Source organism: Panthera uncia, chromosome A2 (assembly GCF_023721935.1).
Source record: "Panthera uncia isolate 11264 chromosome A2, Puncia_PCG_1.0, whole genome shotgun sequence".
NCBI classification, from domain to species: domain Eukaryota; kingdom Metazoa; phylum Chordata; class Mammalia; order Carnivora; family Felidae; genus Panthera; species Panthera uncia.
Window position 1 is genome coordinate 5683374 of NC_064816.1, and position 25051 is coordinate 5708424.

General features: G+C 58.7%; 2 protein-coding genes across 4 annotated transcripts in view; both read right to left on the minus strand.

The window, feature by feature from the left end:
• On the minus strand, positions 1–21870 carry PNPLA6 (patatin like phospholipase domain containing 6). Its single transcript, XM_049639840.1, is given in 36 exon segments — positions 1–294; positions 425–534; positions 627–663; positions 666–725; positions 936–1052; positions 1910–2211; positions 3770–3886; positions 4326–4395; positions 4483–4599; positions 4916–5072; positions 5266–5384; positions 5566–5748; positions 5916–6084; positions 6353–6416; positions 6634–6777; positions 8969–9044; positions 9275–9388; positions 9803–9926; positions 10006–10137; positions 10381–10586; positions 14533–14610; positions 14706–14873; positions 14999–15108; positions 15383–15466; positions 15660–15822; positions 15913–15993; positions 16368–16496; positions 16710–16790; positions 17143–17302; positions 17397–17537; positions 19525–19622; positions 19794–19876; positions 20048–20135; positions 20474–20542; positions 20625–20693; positions 21767–21870. Coding segments are annotated over 35 exon segments (4029 nt in total). The 5' UTR covers positions 20628–20693; positions 21767–21870; the 3' UTR covers positions 1–219.
• A 203-nt stretch (positions 21871–22073) lies between these two features.
• The window catches only part of MCOLN1 (mucolipin TRP cation channel 1), an 8937-nt gene continuing 5959 nt past the window's right edge, over positions 22074–25051 (minus strand). For 2 of the 3 annotated variants that reach the window (XM_049639841.1, XM_049639843.1), the window contains 3 exons: positions 24899–25000; positions 24350–24472; positions 23182–24091 (listed from right to left, as the gene is read on the minus strand). In XM_049639841.1, the coding sequence (XP_049495798.1) occupies positions 23615–24091; positions 24350–24472; positions 24899–25000 (702 nt within the window). In that variant the 3' untranslated portion in view covers positions 23182–23614. Of the gene's footprint in view, positions 22207–22302; positions 22434–23181; positions 24092–24349; positions 24473–24898; positions 25001–25051 lie in introns of those variants that run through there. The other variant, XM_049639842.1, reaches the window with a different exon arrangement.

Genomic DNA, 25051 nt, shown 5'->3' on the forward strand with positions numbered 1-25051 from the left:
TTCCAAGAGGGGAGGGTTTATTGGGAGTAACTGATCCAGGGTCCTCAGTGCGGTGCTGTCCCTCCCCTCGGGGGCAGGGCAGTCCAGTGTGTGCGCCCTGGGTGCTGGGATCAAGGGGGACCCAGGAGGGTCGCAGACATAGCAGCAGGCAGAGAGGGAATGAGCCACCCCCACAGGGCTCGCCCCCAGCCCAGCCCCAGGGGGACCCTCTCGAGGTCCTCAGGCATCCACAGCCGAGCTGGGAGGGTCCGGGGGCGGGCAGCGCCGGTGCCGGAGAATTGACTTCTCCTCCTCCTGAGGGGACAGGAGTGCCACACACACATATCAACATGTATCACAGAGCCCGGGATGCTGGTGCACGCCGCTCGGCATGCATCAGCCGTGTCACCCCACCTTGGGGAGGGCCTGGGCCACTTGTTCTCACCATCTCAGAGGCGGTGCTGGGGCTGGCACCCTCAGGAGAGCCCCCTTCGTCCCGCGAGCAGTCAGGCCCCGCGTCTTCCTCATACTCTGTCAGGCAATCTGACTCCTCTCCTGGAATCAGGGAGCAAGGTGAGGTGTGGGGCCAGGGGCCCACCAATCCCAGGCCCAGCCCCACCCTCCTAGGAGTGACCTGGGCCCCTCACCATCAGCACAGCCATCGGAAACGTAGCTCGTGGGGGGGGCTCAATCCGGGACACGATCTCTGCCAAGTCGGTGAAGCCAGAGCTGGGGAAGGCCAGAACCTGTGGAGTGCAGGTGTAAGTGAAGGTCTCGGGGCCTCTGCAGGATCCTGGAGCATCAGGGCCTGTGGTGTTTTGGGAGCCCAAAGATCCTAGGGGGAGTTCTCTGGTCTGAGGGTCTCAGCTAAATCCAAGGAGGTCTGTGGTCATCTGAGACGGGCTGGGGTAATCTAGTTTTAAGAGTGGCCCCACTGGGGTAGGTCACGGGCTTACATCCGCACGGCGGCTCTCATTGAGGTCAGCAGACCGCCGGTCCGTGAGCATCTTCTCAATGATGTCGCCCCTGCTCCAGCCCCCAAACACAGCCTTCCCGTACTGGTAGCCCACATCCTGCAGGAGGCAAGAAGGCTGAGGCCATGCCCGCAAACCCCACTCCCCTAACGGTCTTCTCTGCCTCACCTTCTCTCCTCAGCTCTGTTCTGTTGACCTTTCCTTGGCCTCTCAAGAGCCTGATGCTCTGGGGGAGCTGGCATTTGAGACTAAACCTATTTCAGAGCCAGCCATAGGTTGCACACTTGTCCCCAAGCTTCTCATCCTGTGCCTGTCAGACATTACCAATCTCTCTACGTTCTTTCCCACTCAGCCCTGTGCAGTGTGCCAAGTACCAAATGGCCTGAGATGATGTTGTGTAAGCTTATTTCAAGGTCTGCAAAAATGCAATACGTCTGTAGATATCACCATCTCTTGTGCCCGTGACAGACATCACCAATCCATCACGGCACACTTTCCTAGTGAGCCCAGAAAGGGGGTCAGACTCTTTTACTCAGGGCTCTGGTCAGCAGCTCCCAGTCAATTTCAGCTAGCATGGGCTAGGACATATTTTTCACGTCAGTGGCAGGTGACATATGCACTGCTCCACACCTCTCCCATGCTTGTGGCAAACGTTACAAACTGACCAATGTTCTCATTCCCACCGATGCAGAAAATGGCTTTAGAAATCGCTAGACAGTGCTTCAGGCAGTGCGTGTGGCAAGGGAATGTGGCTGTGCATGTGCCGTGTAAGAACTAAGATTCCCGTTATGTGCCAGCTGCACTGCAGACATCACAAATCAATTACCGTTCTGTTCCTCACAGATCCCATCTGGGAACGGAGCCCTAGAATCCTTCCCCTCATGTTGCTCTGGGCTCTAAGTAGTAAAGCTCTGTCAGCCCACCATACAGGCACCATGCCGCTCCCACCCGCTCACATAAATCTGGTCGAACTTCCCGAAGTCCATGGTCTTGAAGCAGTCGATGGGCGGGCGCAGGTACTCGCAGTAGGAGCTGGACTTAACAACCTCCAGCTGCCGCACGCAGGACACGTAGGCCAGGCGAGACTGGATCTCAGCCATGTCTGGAACCTTGATCTTGTCTGTCCAGGGGTTTAGCCGCTTCCACAGCAGCCACCAGCCAGACAGGCTGTCCCCGTAGGTACTGAGGTCCGTCTCATCCTGGCTCCCCACATCGATGGCGATGACCGTCTTGGCACCCATGCTGCGGGCGATGTCCGCTGTGGGGCCGGGGGCGGTCAGCAGGTGGCTCCCCGCCAGAGCCCAGGGCAGGGAAGCTCAACCCAGTCCCACAAACACCATCATGCAAAAGGTCACACATGAAAAACCATGCAAACAACAAGCCGGTATGCAAAGGGCATGGGCATTGATGCCCATGACATTGAGGAGGTAGGGTCAGACAGTGGAGCTTTTAGGTCTGGGGAAGTGGGGCCAGAGGGGGGGAGAAAATGGAGGTACAGACAACGTCACTGGGGAAGAAACACAAAGTCAGACACGTGGGGGGGGGGGGGCAGAGGTGTGGAGGGAGTGATAAGGAGAGACAGGATGGTGAGGACACCAGGAAACAGAGAGGCAGGAAGATAGAGTCACAGAGGCTGGAAGACCAAGGGGCAAGAAAACAGACACGGAGACGCGTGGACATCAAACCACAAGGGAGAGACATGCAGAGATGCAGAGACAGCAACAGAGATTTTCTGGGCAGAGATATCAGAGATTCGGAGGGAGAGAGGATCTGGGGGGAGATCTGGGGCTGAGACGGAGACAGAGAACAATGAACAGGAACAAGGAGGTGCAGAGAAACAGGACAGAGGGGTGAAGGGCGGGTGATGGCCTGGTGAGGAGGCCGGTGTGTCTGTGGGTCTGTGTTTCCACGTCCGTGTGTCCCACTGAGCGTCCTCGAGTGGGTCTGGGAGGGCCTGGGGGGATGGGGACAGGGTCCTGCAGCCAGGAAAGATACCTGAGTCTCCATCAGACTTTGCCTGAGTCCCTCACGAGCTTGTTTGTGTGTCTCAGAACACGTGCCCACGTCCGTGCGCCTGCACGAGCCTGCACATGCCTGCCAGCCGTGTGTCTCCTGTGTGTGTGTGTGTGTGTGTGTGAGCACACACACCTTGGCGTGTGTCTACGTTCTGTGCACCCACCTGGACGGCCCTCGCAAGTCTCCTAGCGCCTGTGCACCTACGGATCTGTGCACACCTGCTCACGTGCGTGTGGCTGTTAGGCTGTGCGTCTGTGCAGAGCACCGATGGCGGGAGTTTGCCAACGTTTCCCTTAAGGGGCCACAGAGAAAACAACTCCGGCTCTACAGCCACGTGGTCTCCGTCACAACCGCGCGACCCTGCCAGGCAGCACGGGAGCGGCCACGAGACGGAGCGTGAACGAGTGGGCGTGGCTGTGTGATTTCATTTGCGAAATCAGGCCGGGGGCCGGATTCGCTGTTGTCTGCTGACCCCCCGGCGGGCCCGGGAGCGCGCGTGTACCTAGCCCACGCGTCTGTTCGTGCGCGCTCACTTCCGGGTATGTGAGACGTCGAACTGTACAGCCGGCCGCCTGCCATCGGCGCGGGTGAGGTCAGCAGGTAAGTGCGAGAGCTTCACTCGGTCGCACGGGTGCCCGCCATCTGTGCGTGTGCGCTCGTGTGTGTCTGCGGCAGCGTGGAGGGACGGGCGTGCGAGGGCGTGGCCTCCCGGGCGCCTGTTTGTGTGCCTGCACGTGGGCCCACCTGCTCACGCGTGTGCTGCGCGCGCTTCTGCGTGTGAGCGAGGGGCAGCCACTTGCCTGGCAGGTTGTTGATGTAGCCGCCGTCCATGAGGAGGTGCCCGTCCTTCGGGTCGCACAGCGGGGGCAGGTAGCCCGACAGCGTCATGCTGGCGCGTACGTATCGCCACAGGGAGCCTGCCCGGCGGGACACACAGACACAGACACGCACAGACACGCTCAGACACGCTCGGAGGCCCGGCCAGCCCGGTGGGCTCGCTGACCTGGCACGTTGTTGACGTAGCACCCGTCCACCAGCAGGTGCCCGTCCTTGGGGTCGCAGAGTGGGGGCAGGTAGGGACAGTAGGAGGCGCTGGCCCGGACGTAACGCCACACGCAGCCTGCGGGGACGGCGGTGAGGGGGTGAGGAGCCTGACTAGCCTTCCAGCCCCCCACCCCTGAGGACAAACATACCTGGGGCCTCCGGGGCATTAGTGGGTGGTGGTTAGTGCTCGGCCCTCAGGCCGGGGCGGACGGTCACTCATGTTAACAACGTCCCAGATGCTCAGCTGCCCTCCCTGCACCCCCTCCCGACACGGCCACAGAGGTTGTCGTGGGGCTGGCTGGGGGCACTCACCATCTTTGTGGACGCGCATGGCTGAGGCGGTGATGTCCGTGGTCACGTTGAAGTACGGCAGCCACAGGTCCTGTGGGGACAGGGACCAGGGTGGCAGAGGAGTGGGGGCTCCCGCAGGGAGCATCAGAGGCAGGGCAGGCAAGGGAGGAGGGCACACCTCGATCTGCTTGTCTTGGAAGACGCGGTGAATGCCGCGGTTGAAGGCCGACCCGGTGAACATGGAGGTGACGGGGTACGTGAGGTCCAGCACCGGCTCCACCACCGAAGTCATGTTCTAGGGGCAAGGAGGCCAGTGGGGGTCAAACGGGAGTCACGCGGGGTCACTAACAAGGGGGGGTCACAGAGGGTCCTGATTGGCTCCAGCTGGGGGCCGGGTCACTAACCAGGAGGTCACAAGGTCCTGGAGGAATCCGCTATTGGGGTCCAAGTGGGGTTCACAAATTAAGTCAGGAAAAGGGCAGAAAGGGCTCAGGAACCCTTTGGGGTCAGGTTTCAGGGTGCTCCTCCTGCGGTGGGTGGGGATGGGCCTGTCCCCCACCCCTCCTTCCCCCCTCCTCTCCTTCCCCCCCCTCCTCCCCCCCAACACACACCTTGGCCCACTCCCGGGCCCGCTGCTTAGTGCGGCTGGCGCTTCGCTCCTCAGCGTACAGGGCACCGATGAAGGAGCCGATGGACGTGCCGCCCACCAGGTCGACGGGGACCCCTGCCTCCTCCAATGCCTTCAGCACGCCGATGTGTGAGCAGCCCCTGCAAAGGGGAGAAAACCCAGGGACTCCCTGGAGATCTCCCACCCCCGCCCCCCCACCAAGGACTCGCCTTCTCCCATCTCCCCAGGCAACCAACAAGCGCCAGCCCCATCCCTATGGGAGGGCTCCCAGGGAACAAGCCCCACCCCCCAGGCACCGCAACCCCACCCTTCAGGACAAGCCCCACCCCTCACCTGGCACCGCCCCCGCCCAGCACCAGGGCGATGGTGTTGCCTGTGAGCACCCGCGCCAGGCGGGAAAAGTCGCTGTGCCGGTCCGCGCGCCTCGAGAAAACCTTCTCATAGAGCTCGTGCTGGGATGCAGGGGGCGGGGGGCGCGGGGGAGAGAGAGGCGACGCATGAGGATGGGGTGCAGGAGGCGGTACCTGAGCCTCCGCGCCACCGCTCCGCCCCCACAGCCCCTAGGGTGCTCCACACCCCTCCCCCCGCCCCCTCCGGCCTCCCGCGGGGCCCCTCTCCAAGTGCAGCCCTCACCAACTTGGCTGGGCTGCGGCGAGAGAAGAGGCGGCGTGGACAGCGCAGATGCAAGTGCCCCGAGCACCAGCTCCGCATGTTGAGCCACTCGACCGTGCGCGTGGGGCCCGCGCCCTCCTCCCGGTGCAGCAGCACCAGCTGCTTCAGGGCGCGCACCGCCGTGTTCTCCAGCATCTGCTCCAGCTGTGGGGTAGCAGAGGGTGGAAGTCACTGATCGTGGGTCATTTCCTCCCCGCCCCCCCCCCTCCCCCGGCTGAGCTTGGGTCCCCGCTCGCCTAGCCCCACGGTGAGGGTGTGCGGGGCCCGGCGCAGGCACGGGAGGGCAGGGTCACTGTGTGCGGTCTCCGGACCTGGCCAAGAGTGGGCTCCTGGTCACCCAGGCCCACGATGAGGATGCAGTCGGCCTGGCGTAGGCAGCGCACAGTCCAGGGTGTCAGTGACGCGTCAGTCTGGTACAGCACTATGCGGTGGGCATCCTCCTGCTGCGCCAGCCACCCTGACAGCCGGAACTCTTGGATGCTGGGACAGGGGTTGGGGGTGAGCCATCCTGGGGGCTGGTCAGGGGTCCCACACCTCCCGGAAACCATGCAGCTCCATTCCGGGTTGGAGGGTTGGAGGGGATCTTAGACCCTTGGTCCGCGCCCTCCAGGGGCGATTCAATCCACGGACTCCCATTGACCGGAGGATGGGGCGCATGCTCCTTGGTTCACAGCCCAGAACTCAACTAGAATTGAAAGAATTCTGGGCTTCAAGTCCATCCCCACGTCCTCAAACCCCAAACACATACCTATCCAGGGCAGAAGCCCCTAGGCGGGCCCGGATGATGTCACTGTTGAGGAGAAGCGTTGGACCTGGGGATGGGTGTGGTTGAAGTTAGGAATCCAGGCCAAGAGAGAGGGGTGCAGGGTTGCGGGGAGTGGTGGGGGGGGGCAGGGAGGCTCTCCTATAAGAGAATACCCCCCCTCCACTCCCGGGTCCACCCCACCCTCACTGGCCAATGCTCCGCCCACGTGCGCCCCGCCCCGCCCCGCCCAATGGCCTCTAGCCACGCCCCTTTCCCCAACTGACCAATCGCTTGCAGAGCATGCTGCAGCTCCAGGGTGAAGGCCACCATGGGCACCTCGGCGCACACTGGCAGGACCGCCACGGTTGCCAAGTTGCTGGCTGGGTTGGTAAGTTCCGAGTGAGGGGGGACGCCGAGTCCCGAGCCTGCTGAGTCCCGAGTAAAGATTTGTTGTGCAATCGTGTCCGGAGGGTAGACCTGTCTCCTCCTCCTCCTCAGAAATCCCGGGCCCTCATCCCCTAGCTGAGGCCTGGTGAAGCCACAGCAAAGGTAACGGCTTCGGTCCTGGTCCCGCAGCCTCACCCCGTCCCCCGTCTTGATAAGACCTACCCATGTGAACTTCGATTTGGGGCCTAATCTCAACAGGATCCATCACATAACTCTACATTATGTGCCTGCATGGACAGATCCGTGCTCCCACCCCATTCTGGCCTTGGTGCCTCTGTCCACTGAAGGGACTTAAACGCAAAACTAGGCAGAAACATCCACTTGCTTCTCAGTTTCTCCACTAACCTCCTACACCAAGTCATGAACCCCTCTCTCTTGCCTGGAGCTCTCACTGCCTCCTCCCCTCCAGATGCTTCCCAGTCTTAATAAGCTTAAATGCCCCTCCCAGGCTCCAGGCCCCGGCCTCCATTTCTCCCGCTGGCTCCCTTTCATCCGTGAAGCGGTCCAAAGCCCCCAAATCCTGTGTGGGTCTTCCTAGTTCCCCTCCAGGCCCTATCTAATTTGTCAAGTCTCAGCTCATCATCCTCAGAAAGGCCGCCCTCCCTCGGCTAGTCACATTCCATCAAGACCTTTTGTTTTCTTCACTGTATGTATCAGCTTGTGACATCAGGCCTTTTCTTTGTGTTTTTCTTTTTTTTTTTTTTTATTTTTTTTTTTTTATTTTTGGGACAGAGAGAGACAGAGCATGAACTGGGGAGGGGCAGAGAGAGAGGGAGACACAGAATCGGAAACAGGCTCCAGGCTCGGAGCTATCAGCCCAGAGCCCGATGCGGGGCTCGAACTCACGGACCGCGAGATCGTGACCTGGCTGAAGTCGGACGCTTAACCGACTGCGCCACCCAGGCGCCCCTCTTTGTGTTTTTCAAATACCTCGCTTGTGGGGTGCCTGGTTGGCTCAGTCAGTTAAGCCTCGGCTGTGGCTCAGGTCATGATCTCCCGGTTGGTGAGTTTGAGCCCCGCATTGGGCTCTGTGCTGACAGCTCAAGAGCCTGGAGCCTGCCTCGGACTCTGTCTCTCTCTCTTTCTGTCCCTACCCTGCTCAAACTCTGTCTCTCTCTTAATTAATTAATTAATTAATTAAATTAAATAAACATTAAAATACCTCGCTTGTCGAGCTGTAAGCCCTTTTAGAAGCTTTGTCTGCCTATGCACTCTCCCCCCTCCCGTGCCCAGCACAGTGCCTAGGACGTTAGATGCTCCCTGGAAAACTTTTCTGTATTTCATCAACAGAGAGACTCTCAGGGGTCTGAAATCTTGACGTTTCTGCCCCTGCGATTGCCCCAGAATTGTGACAAGGGTGGACGGATGGCCTGATGGAAGTGAATGGGCATTTGTATACATGGGCCAAGACAGGGGAAAAAATGTCAGGAAAGACCCTGGGCGTGGGGGCGGTTCTTAGCCAAGGGTCACCACTGCCCATCCCCCATCCAGGCATCAAGGCCGAAGGGGCCTAAGAAGACCCTGGGGATAAAGAAGGGCAGGCGTAGAGGTTGCTGGGCTGATCAGGGTCGGCTTGCCCTCACAGAGAATCTCAGCCCCATACTCCCACATGCCTGTTACCCGACTCCATTCCCCGAAGGACCCTAACTCAAGGAACCACACCTCCCAGCAAACGCTGGAACAGAGAACCACACCTTCCAGCTTGCCCGTCACTTCAGAAGCCACTCCCCAACAAGACTCTTGACCCCACCCCCCACCCCGACGGACTTCATTTCCCAGCATACTCCTTTAAGGACTCCCTCTACAGTGGGCTCAAGATGTGATCCCTAGCCCGCCCCGTAGGCCTGGACACCCACAACCCAGCTTGCCACTAAAGACTGCCCTTCAGCACTGCCGACACTTTAGATTCCATTAAAAGCATGGCCGGGGGTCTAGGTCTCCGTTTCCGGCCTGCCCAGGAACCCGAACTCCATCTCCCTCACCCCCGCCACAGCAGGCACCGGAAATCCATCAGTTCCCCCCCCCCCCCTCCCCGCTTCAAGCCCCACCCAGAGCGTGGTTTCTACGCCCGACTCCATCTCCCAGCATGCCCAGGGCTTAGGGCTCCCTCTCCCGGCGTGTTCTAGGCTTACGACTACATCCCCCAGCATTCCCGGGGCTGCCGGCTCTCACCCGGGAAGGGTCCTTGCAGCTGCTGCAAATTCCCCAAAATTTTCTGGCTTAGCAGGTGGATGAGGCGGGTTACGACCTGGGCGTGGGAAACCGGCGTTCCAGTAAGACGAGAGGGGCAACTTTTCCCTCCTCCTACTCGGTTGCCTGCGTACCCCTTACCCGGGCCCCGCCCCCAAAGAGCCCTGCTCTTACTGGGGGGGGGTTTCCACCTCCTCCCTAGGGCTCTATCCCCCCCCCCCCCTTGGCCCGCCCCCCCGGGGCCCCCCCCCCCTTAAGGAGACCAGCCCGCACAGCACCCAGCAGCACCTGCGGGTATCGACGTTTGATGTGGCCCAGGGTGCCCTCGGGGAGTTTGGCCAGCTCCGTGTCGCGCACCGCGTGCACCGTCGTGGCACGAGGCTGTCGTGTCAGCGCCTCCACCTGGGGGACCGCGTGCGTGACCAGGGCTGCTTGAGCCGGGAGGTCCCGGGTAGGAAAGGGGAAGCCGACCGTGGGTGCAGAGAGGAGGCGGTCCGGCCCTACCCCGACGGTCCCCCGATATGGGATGGAAGATCAGGCCCCACGACTCATTAGAACGTCGGGGAGAGGGACCCATGCGGCAGGGGTCGGACGGGGGTGGGGGGGGTTGTCTCCTCTTCTGATAGAAGTCTGGGGAGGAGACCCATGAAGACTCCCCACCCCAGGAAGTCGCCCCCTCCTCCCGCCCACGGAAGGGAGCCGCCATCACCGTCCCATCAGACTACCTGGGACACCGTGTTTGTTGGGAGGAGCGGGAGCGGGGGGGGGCGGGGGGGGGAGCTTACAGAGTTCGGAGGGCGGTGGGTAGGCGCTTACCACGCCAATGAGGTCGCCGCGGCCGTACTCGCCCACCAGCTCCTTCTTGCCGCTGCCGCGCTGGATGACGCTGCGCAGCCGCCCATTGAGCACGATGTAGGTGCAGTCGGAGCGGTCGCCCTGCCTGGGGTGGGGAGCGGGTGAGACGGGGTGGGGGCTGCCACGGGGTGGGGGCTGCGTCCTAGGCAAGGCCTGAGCTGCACCTGTACAAAGCGCGTCCCGCCTCCACCGCCGTCCAGTCGATGGCAAAGTCCATCTGGCGCACGAAGGGCGACATCCTCGCGGCCACCGTGTGCGCGGCGCTCAGCACCACACTGGGCTGCGCACGCATGATCCTACAGGGGACGGTGGGGGGTGCGTGAGCCGGGGGAGGGGAGCTGGAAGGGAATGTCCTTGGGAAGTGGAGAGGGCCCGTGACGGCCTGGTGGTGGGAGCAGAAGGGCTCAAAGCTGTCCGGGGAAAGGCACCGGGCGGCGGGGCGGGGCGGGGGGGGGGGGCTCTGCCCCAGCACAATGGGGTCAAGTCGGGCCCTCCAAGTGCCACTCCCACCCCAACACTGGGGGGGCCTCCCGCCATACTCATAGAAGTCAGACTTAGAGATCCTCAGGAAGGTGCAGTCTCGCTGGGCTCTCAGTGTGAAGATAAGGGGCTCCCCGGTGAGCACCGCCAGCTGACCCACCAGCTCTCCGGGTTGTGCCACGAACAGGCACACGTCCTCCGCCTTGTCGATCATGCGCTGATACACGTGCAGGCAGCCCCACAGCACAAAGTGCAGGCTCACGTCCTGGGGGGCAGAGGCAGAGATGGGCACGGGGGCAACACTCCTGCCCTCAACTCAGCTCAGTGCACCCCGAGGAAAAGTTAAGGAAGGAAAAGTTAAAGGAGGGAGGAAACGCTCTGCAGCGCTCTGAGCTGCACAACATATCTAATTTCCATTGGGCGCCCATGGTAGCCATTAGTAACGGATTAACAAAATCTGAGACCAGATTAAGGCCCATAAATTCTTTTTTGAAGATTAAAAAAAAAAAAAGTTTACTTATTTTGAGAGCGAGAGCGTGCACAGTCAGGGAAGAGGCAGAGAGAGTGGGAGAGAGAATCCCAAGCAGGTTCCTTGCTGTCAGCACGGAGCTCAATACCCACAGACCATGAGACCATGAGATCATGACCTGAGCTGAAATCAAGAGTCGGGCTCTTAACTGACTGAGCCACCCAGGCACCCATGAGATTTTTTTTTTTTTTAAAGTAATCTCTATGCCCAACACGGGGTTCAACTCATGATCCTGAGATCAAGAGTCCCATGCTCAACCGACTGGGCCAGCCAGGTGCCCCAAGCTCCATAAATTCTCTCCAACATAGCCGGCAAGAGGCTGCAAGGGCTATGGAAGGGGGTGGCATGGCTGAGCTTAAACCCTCTGGGTTTATGCAGAGCAACTAGTTAGCCCATGGAAGAATAAGTTTGGACCCTTACCTCACACCATATAGAAATGGATCAAAAGACATGGAGGTAAAAGGTAAAACTGTAAAACTCATAGAAGCAAATATAGGGCTCAGTCTTTGTGACTCTGAATTTGGTGGGGAATCCTTAGATATGACACCAAAAATATGAGCAACAACACAAACTTGATAAGTTGGACTTAATCAAAATGAAAAACTCTGAGTTTCAAAGGACACTGATTCAAGAAACTGAAAGGACAACCCAGAGACTGGGAGAAAATACTTGCAAATCCCGTATCTGCTAAGGGTCTTGTATCTGGAATACATAAAGAATTCTTACAACTCAATAACAAAAAGACAGATGACTCAATTTTAAAAAATGGTCAAAGTCTCAGAATAGACACTTCCCCAAAGAAGGTAGACAAATGGCCAATAAGCACATGAGAAGATGATCAAAATCATCGATCACTAGGGAAATTCAAATCAAAACCATGAGGGGCACCTGGGTGGCTCAGTTGGTTGACTGACTGATTCTTGATTCCAGCTCAGGTCATGATCCTGGAGTCGTGGGATCAAGTCCCGCATTGGGCTCTGAGCTAAGCATGGAGCCTGGTTGAGATGCTCTCTCCCTCTGCCCGTCTCCCAGTCGTTTGTGCATGTGCTCTCTCTCAACACAAAAAACACAACCACGAGATGCTGCTGCACGTACTGGGATGACTAGAATCAAAATGTGTTAGAGAGGATGCAGAGAAACTACACTGTCACCCACTGCTGGTGGGAAGGTAAAAACAGAGCAGCCGCTTTGGAAAACAGTCTGGCAAAAGTTAAAAGCAGTCTACGGGGCGCCTGGGGTGGCTCAGTCAGTTAAGCGTCCGACTCTTGATTTCGGCTCAGGTCATGATCTCACAGTTCGTGAGTTTGAGCACCGTGTGGGGCTCTGAGCTGACAGCCTGCCCAGGGTTCTCTCTCTCTGCCCCCACCCTGCTTGTGTGCTCGCTCTCAAAATAAATAAATTTTAAAAAGAAAGTCATTAAAAAATTTTATAGTGTTGATGGGCGCACAACTCTGTGAATATACTAAAAACCACAGACTTCTCTTTAAATGCATGAATTGCATAGTATGTGAATTAGATGCCAAAAAAACTATCCCCAAATATATATAAATATATATATATGTATATACACACACACACATATATATACATACACATATATATACACACATATATATACACATACACACACACACACACAAACACACATATATATATATCTCCTTTGCTCCCAGTTCCCTTGTTCCACTGCATCTCCTTTTGTTTCCTAGAGGTCAAATATCCTATTTCCACCACAGGACATTTGCACAAGTTTTCCCTCTGCCTAGAAAGCTCTTTTCTGCCCCTTGCCCATAATTAATTCCTCCCCCTCCTTCCTCCTTAGCTGGAGGTTACTTCCTCAGAGGTGCTACCCTGCCTAAGCCAGATTTTGTAAAGGCAAAAACATCTTTTATGTGTATGCACTAAACACAAGATTTTACAAGATCTGGTGTAATTCTTTTGAACGCAAGGTCTGTCAGAACTGTGGGTTTTCCCAAGGGCTGGGGCCTTACTGGTATCTCCTGCCTCTACAGTCCCAGGACACACACACACCTGCTGGAACCCTCTAAGAGAATTTCCAGATTCGGTTTGGGATATGAATGGGGGTTGCTAAATTAATCTGCCATTTTGTCATCAGATTGGGGAGCAAGTCTCTTCACTGCAGGACTTCTCAGAGCCTTGAATATGCTAATAGAGCTTCCACAAAGGGATCAAATAGCCAGCATTCCAGAAACCTGTTTGAGCACAGATCCCTTGTTTGTAAGTAATACAGGTGTTCCAAGAAGCACACTTTGGGCAATACCTGTGTAAAGCAGAGTTTCATAGCCTCAGGACTGGATAAATCTGGGGGGGGGGGGGGGGGGGACTGTCCTGTGCATTCTTGCATGTCTGGCCTTCACCCACTAGATGCCAGTAGCACCCTCCCAAGTCAATAAAAAATGTCGCAACACTGGCAAATGTCCCTTGGGGGGTAAAACTGCCCCCATTTGCAAACCAGTGGTATGAATTTCTGGAGGGAGAGAGACACAGCAGATTAACATCCCTGACAAAGTTCTGAAGAGCCCCCCCCCCCCACCCCCCCAGGAGCCTCGCATGGTTGTAGACCATTCTGGTCCATTAGCAGGCCAGCTGGGACTGGGTTGAGCCCCCTCGTCTTGCAGATAAGCAGCGCCCAGGGGCCCCCCACAAGAGCTGCGGTGTTACCACACTTCCTCAGCCCCAGATGGCGAAAGCCACACCCAATTTCCTCTGTAGAAAGGAGCCCAACCTTGCAATGAGCAGCTCGGGGCATCTGCTCAACCAACAGATCAAGTGATAGAACAGTATCTCAGCCGGTAGCAGGTGGGCCACCCCCAAATCCACACCCCCCTCCCCAAGCCTGGGGCCCCCCTGGCCCTCCCCTGAAGTGGGGTTGCAGTCTCAGTGCCTGAGTCCTGTCACACCCGCCCCCCCCCAATCTCCCCATGAGCTGCTCCACCCCCTCCCCTGGGCCTGTCACCCTTGAACACCTCAGGTTCAGAACTATTCTTTATCCCTCATGACAATTCTAGCAGGTAATTACCATTATCACCCCATTCTGTGGATGAGGAAGCGGAGAACTTTTCCGATGACATGCCCAAAGTCACAGAGGGAGTCAGGGCAGAGTCTGATTGCAACTCTGGCCCCCTCAGTCCAGAACCCTCCTCCTCCTCCTCCTCCTGGCTTCCGGACTGTGAAATCATGACTAGGCCTCAGTTTCCCCACGTGCACACCAGAGGGACTCCTGCGATACGCTTTCCTACACTTGCTGGGTGCTACCAGGAAGCACTGAAGTCCAGCTCCAGGGGCTGGTTCACGGCCTCTGGGTCCAGATTCTGATCCACACACACTTATCGCACACCCACCCCAGCAGGGGCCCAGGACGAGAGGCACGCAGGATGTGAGCGCATACTGAGGAACGGAAAGGTCAGAAAATACAAGTCACAGGAGAGGCTGGGGCAGGTAAGAGAGATCTAGGGGTCGGGGGTCCTATGATAAAAGGTTCAAGGGTTGGAGAAGAAAGGTCGATAGGTCCAGAGGACATAGGGATCAGGGTCATAGCACCTAAGATCAGCGGCGGAAATCACATACTCGGGGATCTTCATACAGGGTCAAAGGGCAAGGATCAAGGGTCAGAAAGAGGTCTGGGGTCAGAGCTGCATTAGAGACCAGGAGTTAGCCTCACCTGGTCCCCCTGGCGGGCGATGACGGTGCCAGCTTTGGCATGATGGAGCAGGACCCGGCTGTTGAGGAGGGAGGGGTCCTGGAGGGAAAGCAGGGTTGAGATGGGCCTGTCCGGCCCCCCCCCCCCCCGCCGACCCTCCACCTCACGTCCCCCAGGACCCCACAGCCGCCCACCTCGATCCGCATCAGTTTGGCCAGCTCCCGCTTCGCCGCCTCAAAGATGCTGCTTGTCTGGCGTCCCTGGTAGGGCCCGAAGGGGCAACCCCCCGTGGCCAACTCCTCCTCACAGAAGCTGTGCTCACAGGCACCCGCTGGCTGCTCCCGGGGCTCCTGAGTGGGGGTCTGCATGGGACAGGGCCTGTGACCTCCGTGCTCCCACCCGACCTCCTCCCGAGGACGCCATCGTGCACCAGGCTGGGGTCCCGGGAGGGTGCTGGGGCGAGGTGGGGGAGAGGGCAAGGCCTCACCCGAGCGGGAGCCGCCTGGGGCCCCCCTGAAGCCTCTTCCTGCAGGGACACGGAGATCCGGCCACGCTCATACGCCATGTCAAAGTCCGAACGGGGGCCACCCTGCAAGCCTGCCATGAGCAGGAGGCATTTTACAAAAACAACAAAGACGCGAGTGACCACACTTGACTTACGTGCCGAATCCCGTCTCTGTGCAGACAGGACTACTCCGTGACCGCTCCCTGCCGCAGAATCCTTCTTAACCACCTCAGTGATTACCCGCCAAAAAGCCACGCGAGTGCTGCCAGTATTCCCACTTCACAGATGGGGAAAATCAAGACCGGGACCCCTACATTCAACCCAGAAGCCTGATGGCCTCCCCCACTCCCCTCCGGCGCCCCAAACCTGAGATGTCCACTGGCAGGGAGATGCAGCGACTCAGCAGCGGGGCGGAGGGGGCCTCCAGGGAGGTGGGCTTCACCGGGTCCCCTGCGAGAGACACGTGTTCAGGCTCAGGCCCCTCAGAGCCACCACGCCTGAAGCTAGGATGACGCGGTAGGGAACTAGGAAAGCGATTCCGATGGCTCCCTGAGGCTAGGGATCCCTAGGGGACCGGACAGGAGTCAGACCTGGGTACCCAGCTAAGGGGTCCCCGGGAGAGGGCTGGGGTCCTCTGGGATACCTGCAGGTCCAGGCAGCGGGGCCCCAGTGGGGTCAGGTGGCCGGCCGGGAGTCTCCCTTGGCTCCTCAGTGGCGGAGGCACTGACTACCCGCTTGGAGCCACGCACGGGGCTGGTGCGGGTTGGGAGGCCAGGGCTGGGGAAGAGGCGCAGGGGCTGGATCTCCTGGGGACAGAGAGCACCCTGGTGGTACCACCTGGGAGGCACGCGTCCCACCCCCAGCCCCGTGTTCCCTGTGCTCCCGGCACAACTCACGTGGCTGAAGAGCTCATTGGTCAGACCCAGGTAGTTGTGGAGCGCCAGGAAGGTAACCCGCTGCAGCCTCACCATGATAATCTGCAGGGGCGTGGTCGGAGGGGGCGGGGCCGGGGAGAAAACTAGAGGTGAGACACTGCGGGGGACAAGAGCTGGATAACAGGAAGGCTGGGAGGAAGCGTTACGGGGCTGGAGTGGAGGGAAGGTTCAGGTCGGCTCAGCAGTGAGGGGCTGACCCCGGGGCAGAGGGCCAGCCAGGGAGAAACCCACAATCAGGTGGCAGAAGATGGGGGGGAGCAGGTGTGGAGACAGCTGGAGGGAGGGGACAGGGCCCCCCTGGAGCTCTGCCTGCTCAGGGCCCATAGCACAGCTTGAGCACCTGTTGGCTGCTGAGTCCCAGCCCACAGGTGCCCGTGGCAGTCGGGTAGGTGGAGGGAGGCAGAGGGCCCGCTGACCTGCACCACCCGCACCAAGCTCTCGGGGTACTTGGTGAACACGGCAGAGAAGGCCTCCACTGGCAGCCGCAGCACCGTGGAGTCTCGGGCCGCCCGGGCGGACACAGTGCGCTGGGGGTGCTGGTGGCCCTGGGGGCGCAGGGGAACGAGGAGACTCAAGATCAGGGGCTATGAGCCCCCCTCCCGCTCCCCCAGTCCTTCCCAACGCCAGTGCCTTGAGAACACTGGCGGCACCCGAGGGAACTATCGGAGATTGACGTCCCTGAGATGACCCTCTCCAAACCAGCCCTCCGACTTTGTCCTCACAGCCAGCCTCCTCGCCCCCCAAGATCGACCACTCACGGTGATGACGTCCAGGATGCTCAGGAGGCTGTTGACACTGTCCCCAGGGACCACTTCCTTCACCACACACTCCTTCCCGTCCTGAGACACCGAGAGGGGAGTGGGGGGCTGACCACGGCTGTCCCCACCCTGCCAACAGGCTTTCCACCTCCTGACCACACCCCTGGCTCTCGACCTCACCACCCAGTGATCACTGACATCCCGATCCCGGCACCCACCAAATCTTTGACCAGCATCCATTTCCTAGGCATCACTAATTGTGACTGCTGACGATGTAGACCACCCCGACAGTTTTGGGCATTCATTCCCAACTCCTGCCCGCACATCTCAGAAGACTACCACCCTGCTGACTGACAGCAATGCCCATCCCGATAACCAGTGCCCATTCCCCCTGCCCATCTCCCTCTGGTGCCCCCTTGGGTGGTCCACTCACAGGCCCCGGCAGACAGAGCTCCAGCAGCCCATCCTGCACCACATAGATACTGGCATCCGGCTGGCCTGGCCGGAAGACGTAGTCACCCTGGCTGAGCCGCTGGAAGACCATGTGTCGGCAGAGCTCCAGGAAGAGCGGCTTCTCGAAGTGGCCCAGCACCCTGTTGGATGGGGGAGGGAGGAGGAGGAGGAGGAATGCAGGAGGTCAGGTGAGCCCCCAGCTCTGCAGCCCCCCGCCTGCACCCCAACACTGACCGGACATTCTTGAGCATGTAGAGCACCTCGGAGGGCAGGTGGGAGTTAGCCAGGTCACCCTCCGTCAAGTCAGCTTCAAGCACCGCGGGCGGGGGCTCCTTCCGTTGCAGTGTTGGGGCCTCTTTTTGGATGCGCAGGATCCTGGTGGGAAGAGAAGGGTGTAGGGGGAGGGTAGGGAGAGGGCTCGGGCAGACCTGAGACTCCACACAGCCTTTCCCCCAAATCACAAAAGACAGGGATCAGCAAACTCTGGCCTACCACCCACTTGTGTAAATAAAGTTTTATTGGCACACACGCAATTCACGTTCATTTATGTTCGTTTACATATTACCTGCGGCTACTTCCGCTCAACAGCTAAGCTGAGTAATTGTAACGATCGTATGACCTATAAGGCCTAAAATGTTTACTGATCTGATCCCTCACAAAATGAATTTGCTGATTACTCCTTCACTAATTGTAAGGTTCTGAGATGGAACCTGTAGTTAGGCAGATCCCTGACGTAAGATATGGGCTGCCCCCCAAAATAGCACCTCTGTTCACCATGGGACCCTGAGACCATCTTTCTCAGCACAGACTAGACCCTGACATAATCTCTCTAATGCAAACAGATCTCTGGGGTGGCTTCCATCATATGAGGAGACCCCCGGTACGACTGTTTTTTTTTGTTTTTTTTTGTTTTTTAATTTTTTTTTTAACGTTTATTTATTTTTGAGACAGAGAGAGACAGAGCATGAACAGGGGAGGGTCAGAGAGAGAGGGAGACACAGAATCCGAAACAGGCTCCAGGCTCTGAGCAGTCAGCACAGAGCCTGACGCGGGGCTCGAACCCACGGACCGTGAGATCATGACCTGAGCCGAAGCCGGACGCTTAACCGACTGAGCCACCCAGTCACCCCCCGGTACAACTGTTTTGATCTTTGCAAAGATCCCTGAGCTAGCCCTTATGCCCAGATATCAAGAACCCTGAGATGACGCCTTTGATGGTCACAACGACTCCTGAAATAGCTCTCATCATGTGTGGAGAGTACAGATATAGCTCCTCTGCTAACCATAGACCTGGGAGAACCCTTCCTGGCAAGACACAGTTACTACTGAGATGATCCCTCCCCTGGTCACAAGACTCCTGACATAGACCCTTTAGTATGACCAGACCCCTGAATTAAACTCCATGATACAGAGAAATCCAGACATGGCTCCTTTTCTGATCAGAGAGATCTTGGGCTAGCCCGTACCCAGTTCACAGAGAGCTGAGATAGCCCTCTGAAGGTCATGACATCAGTGTAGCTCCTTAAGGGTATGCACACACTGAGACCACCCCCGCGACATAAACACACACGAGATATAAACTCTCAACTGACCACAGAGAATCTAAAGCTACCCATGCTTCTCAAGTCCTAAAAAGCTGTGTGATAACACAACTGTTGATCATGAACAGCCCTGGGATGACACCCTCAAAACAGACCTTCAGGTATATTCCATGTCAGGAGACTGACCTCAGAGCCAGCTTCCAACTTAGAAAGATCCCTGGGAGGGCCTTTCTCACAGACTCTGAGATAGCCCTTTGCTGATGACATGGGCCCCTGACATGCCCTCCTATGCTTCTTAAAGCAAGAAGATTCTTGAAATAACTCCTGGCGGTACAGAAATGCTTAAGACAGCCTCCTTAGTGTGGGAAGAACTCTAAGGCAGGTAACATAGAAAGATGCTTTTTGATGGAGAGAAATTGCAGAGATACCCCCAGAACGCAAAAGCTAGAGACAGTCCCTCCAGCAGGTCACAGAAACACCTGAGTGAACCCCAATGAATCACTTCTTGGGTGGGGAGACCCATGAACTAGCCCACACGGCAAACCAAGAGACAGACCCCTACGTGTATTATAAAGTGTCTGGGATATGGGCTGGCGGTAACGGGCTCACGGACACCCCTGTGGTAGGGGAACATAGCTGAGAGAGCCCTCGGGGCACAGAGACACCACAGACAGCCTGTCTGGTGTGGGAGAGCTCTGAGATAGCCCCTCTGAGTCTGTGGGGTTCAAAGAACCCTTAGATAGTCCCTTTGCTGTGGGCTGATTACTCAAAAGGTCCCTGAGATGGTCCCCCAGCGCCAGGTACACCCAGTACAGCCTTACTTCTTGGCAATGTTGAGCATCTTAAGTTTCTTCTTCATGCGTGGCCGGGAAGTGGTGGAGACCGAAGCATCCACCAGGGAGGAAGTGGATTGTGACACCTAGGAGAATTAAGGATGGGGGATGGGTGAACTGCCAGTTCAGACCTAAGGGGAGAAGGGACCAGATCCAGAGACGCTTACTCAAGGAGGGCGGGCTTACTAAGAGGTGCAAGAGGGAAAGGGTAGAACCTCTGTGTGGTCGGCAAGGACCCCAGGAGGTCCTAGACTCACCTTCCGCATAATCTTCCGACCATAGAAAAGCACTTTGTCCCTCTTCCGGAATCGATACCTGGGACCATCCGGGGCTGGAGTCTCTGGGGATAAGTGGGGAGAGAAGCACTCTGAGCTCCGCGCAGACTCCACGCGACCAGAGATGAGGACCCTGCCCGGAGACTCCTGTAAGTCCCATCTCTACTGCCTCCGGACCCCGGACATTTCAGCTCCCTACGCCGCAGCCTCCCCGGAGGGGCCCTCCGGGTCCTCACTCTGCACTCGCAGTCTCCGCACCAGCAGGAGGATGAATACGGCAGTGACCAGCACCGCGACTCCAGCCCCAATCATCACGCCCAGCACCTGCGGGATGAAGGGCACTGGCTGCGCATCGCATATCCGGCCTGCCGAGCCCTCCACGGAGGCCGGGACGCCCCCGTCCCCATCCCACTCCGCCAAGTCCCCGGCCCCCGAGGAGGTCACAGACAGCCCGTGACTCGATGCCCCCATCTGCAGAATGGGCCGGCGCTGCTCCCTCCCCGGGGGCGCAACTCTTTTCCGGCGGCTCCGCGGCCCGCGGTGCACGCCGGGAAACGTAGTTCCGCCAGAACAGGCGTAACCAAGGTCTCACGGGACCGCGATGAGCGCTGAGCATTTCGGGAATTGTAGTTCCCGCAGCGCCACACCTCCCCAACCCTTACCATTCCGGTTTGCAGCGGAGCCTCCATCAGTTGCTTCAGACTGGGAGGCAGGTCTGGTAGCCCTGAGTCCTAGGGAATACGAAGTAGGAGGAACCGGTGCAAGTCGCCGCTCTGGGCCCCCCTCTCCCCTGCCGCAAGCCCTGCTCCTTACCATGAGCCTTGCCCCTTTCGTACGGGCCACCTGGATGGCGTTGCTGGCCAGAGGACAGCTGGAGGGGCACTGAAGAGCAGAGAAGTGGTACAGGTGGACCTCGAGTCCCGGGCTAGGGAGTGGGGGGTCCCTGGTTCCCCGCCTGGCTCCCGTCACCCATACGGTGGGCCGGCAGACGCCCCAGCGGTAGAGCCCCACCCTGGGGCTAAAGGGCAGCCTGCCAGACACCCAGTCAGCAGCCACTGCACGGGCGCCAAGAGGACCGACTTCCTCCCGCAAGTGGCCCCTTCCTGTCTTCTTCCCTGCGGGATTGATCAATTCTGACCCAGCAGACGCTAGGCCGCACCCCCCTGCGAAGGCTGGATGGACCTTCCCAGGGAAACTGGGGTCTTCAAGCCATGGGGGTCGAGGAGACGACTGGCTTCTGACCTAAACCTGCCCCTCGGGAAACCCACAGGCCGGGGCGCTGGGAGTGCTGCCGGCAAACTACCACACAAGGGGTCCTGGGGTGATGTCGAGGTCTCGGAAGGATCCCGAGATGCTCGGAGTGGGGCGGGGTCACAAGGTGTTCCTGGCTGATGTTGGAGCTTTACTGTCACGCATTAATAAAGTTATGGGGTCTCTGACAGTGTGGAGCATCACTGGAACTTTGGGAACGATGCTGGCGCCATTACTGAGACGAAACCAGGGATGCTGGAATTACCGGGGGTCACTGTAAAGTTGTCTAGATTCCCAGGAATACAGGACTGTTACTGGGGAAACTGGGAGCTGGATGGGCACGTCCCAGCGGTCGTTTGAGCTAGAGAACCGGCCTCGGGATGAACGCTGGAATATTACTGGGGCTTTTCTGAGGGAATGAGAATGTTTCTGGCACGGCTGGAGTACTAACGGAAACTTGGGGGAGTCACTGGGCCCTTTAGAGACTACATGGAAAATTTACGGAGAACTAGGGCCCTTTCACCCTAGCGCACAGCCAGCTACCCGCGTGGAAACACCTGCCGGGAACTGGGGGAGGAGGGGGATGGGAACATAAGAGAGCCTGGGACTACCAGAAATCGGAGGACAGATCTTAGGAAAACCAAGGTCTCGCTAACGATCCCGGAAGGGACGCGTCTGCGGGGGCGACGAAAACCCGGACTCACCCAGGGGGCCGCAGCCAGGCTCCGCTCTGCGCCAACACCGGTAGCTTTCCGCCCGGCGCCGCAGGCGCGGCCCCTTTAAATTATTCACCACAGGGCGCCCCGCAGCCCCGCCCCCCACCAAGGGTCCACAGTCTGGCGCAGCCCGTTACGCTATTTGGCGACGCCTTAAAGGGACCGAGCCCTGTGGGCGCAGGGAATGCCCCTCCCACTAGAACCGAGAACAAGTTTATTTTCCCGTTTATTTAACACCCACCCACCCCTGTCCCACCCGTGTCCGAGCCGATTGGCACAGGTCCTCAGGGCACGGCAGGGAACCGGTCCTTTAAAAGCAAACCCTAAAAATAAATAAGCGTGAGTCTCCGCAGTCGGAGGGCTAATGTCCAATAGCAGCAGCGGGTCCGAATCAATTCACCAGCAGCGAATGCTCCTCCGAGGCGTCCCTGGAAGAGAAGCCGTATCAGCCGGCCAGCGGGTCAAAAGGCAGCAGTTCCCTCGGGCCCACGCCCTCTCCGCAGCCCCCAATACCCAACTCGAACCTGCCGCAGCAGCAGAGGAGGCTGCAGGCCGAGCCGCTCCCTCGACGGAACTTGCCGGAGGTGGGGCTGTCCTGGCACTGCGCGATGTAGGCCTGGAGCTCGCTCTCCTCCGCGCCAGCACCTCCGGGGTGCTGCGGGGAAACGCGGGGTGGCCCCTTTGATGTCTGGCCTCCCCACCACCACCTCGCCAGCCAGCCAACTGGATCTCCTCCTGGTTCCTTCCACCAGCCAAGCTTCCCCGCCTCCCCCCACCCCCACCCCTTTGCACTCTCACTCTGTACTCACGGTCCCCTGCACCTTCCCTGGCCTCCCGAATACGTGCCCCCGCATCTCAGTCAGTTGGTGCCCTCTGCTGTGCTCCAGCACCCAGAACCACACGTGACACAATCTGGGTGCTTGACACGCAACTACTGAGTTGGGTGCACACGGCGGGATCAAGGTCTGGGCTTGTACGTCCCAAGCTGATACACACGTGTGACGTTCAGGCGCTAGAGCAAGCTCCACAGGGGCTCCTCGGGCCTGGGTGACAGAGTGTGTCTGTGGGATGGTTTATCCATGTTTGCAGCGGGGGGGGGGGGGGGGGGGGGGTGCACATCTGCTTTCAGCAGAGCCTTCACCCCCTCCCAACCTGGTAGAGGAATCAGCATCTCTTCCCCAAGTCCTTTCTGGCTACTGGGCCTTTGCTCTGGCTGTTCCTTCTCCCGGGTGCTCTCTCTCTTCAACTCTCATGTCGTCAGTCCAGAAGTTTCTGAGATGATGGCAAGGTTTGCTATCTGTGCCAACCAACCTGGTCGTCACCAGCCATACTGGCTTTTGAGCACTTGATATGCGAAAGATGTGAGTGAGGAACTGAGTGTGGAATTCACTTTGATTCAAGTCAAAATTTAAGTAGTCACAGGTGGCTAAGATTAGTATTAGCACATTCTAGAAACTCTCCCAGACTCACCCCAGTACCAGTCTAGACCAGGGGACCCTCTGTAGCCTTCGTTCCTTTCACCAGCTGGTCACCACCCTGCCCACTGGTCCAGACTAGTCTGTATACACTGCGTTTCCTAGATACCCACCCAGCACAGGGTCTGGCCCACCTGCCACCCCCACATTCTACTCCGACCCCTTTCCTCTGAGCCCCACAACCTGCAGGACCGCCACTCCCTGGACTTAAAGAGCTCCCACCCAGACCACCCTACAGAAGAATTAGGAGCGGGGCCTTCCGGAATCCCTCAGTCCTGGGTTGAGCCTGGCCGCTTAGCAGCTGACCTCAGGCAAGTCACTAAAACTCTACAGCCTGGTCTCTCGCTTGGTAAAAGCAGACTCAGGAAACCTTACCTGGCCAGAAGCCCACGCGGATGAAACCAAGACTGGCGGCTGCGATCGGCACCACCACCCAGTCACCTCTCTCTGGCTTCTCAGAGTCTCCCACCTTCTCCCCCTGGACCCTTCCTTCCTCACCCTGCCTCATGTGCCCTGAGACCCTACTAAGGGGACCTGGAGCCCCAGGTACACGGCTGCGAGTATGTGAGGGCTGGCCCCACTGGAGGCAGGCTGGGGGGAGGGCGTGGGGGCCGGCACTGACCTTGATGGTGTCGTAGGCACCAGTGATGAGCGCGATGAAAAGGCTCAGCACCATGTAGATGAAGAGGCTGATGAAGGAGTAGAGGTAGAGCTGGGAGAACAGCCAGACGAGGCTGCTGCGGCCCTGCTGGGCCTGCATCGCGGCGAACGTCACGAACATGTCGTCCCCATTGATGAGCGAGAACAGGCACTCGGACACCATGGACAGCGAGCGAAACTGCCAGCAGGGCGGTGGGGTCGTGCCGTCAGAGGCAGCCACAGGCAGGGCCGGGGGCAGGGTGGGGTCACCGGGGGTCAGACGGAATAATGGGCAGAACTCCCGGGAAGGTACCAGGGGCCAAGGTGAGTGATTCTGTGCCCCCACATCAACAATCAATAAGCCAGGGGTCAGAGGGTTTAGGAAGTGGGCTTAGAGAGGGGAGACAGGAACCCCTGGACTGTGGATCCTGAGCAGCACGCCCCAGACAGCCCCTACCTTCACGTGGTAGGGCCCCAACACGATCCAGCCACAGAAGCAATAGCCCAAGTAGATGACAGCCACACAGCAGCAGAAACGCATGACGCTGGGCAGGGCCACCCGCAGCGTGGCAATGAGAATCTGTGGCAGGCAGATGGCGGGGGGGGGGGGGGGGTGCGCACAATGAGGGTGTGGGAACCCAGGTGGGACTTGCGAATGGTGGTGAAGCGGGCAGGGCCTGGCTGAAGTCACGCCAGAGCCGCCACAGAAGCCGGGAGTTGAGAAGTTGGGGTTGAGAAGGGGCAGGGTGGGAACGAGGGGGCCTGAGGCTATCCCACGACCAGACTCAGCTGGGTGCGTGTAAAGCAGCGGGCTCACGTGGCTGTGGTTCAGGTGTAGTGACACGGACGTCTGGGGCGGGCAGGTATGGGGAAGAGGCTCATGACAGGCCACCTAGAGAGGCCGCTGACTGCCATACGTGTATGAATTTATCTGGGGGAGGGAAGTGAGATCTGGGGAGCATATGGCTGCCGTCTAGAGGGTCCAGCCTGCACACACGCGGCTTACGTTGTACTTATGGAAGAAGGTCAGATAGCGGATGACGCCGACCCAGACGAGCAAGGTGGAGGTGCCCAGGAGGATGCTGCAGACATCGTAGCTCGCCAGGTTCTAGGGACGAGAGCAGCGTCAACCCCATCTGGCCTGGCCCTTCTGGCGGGG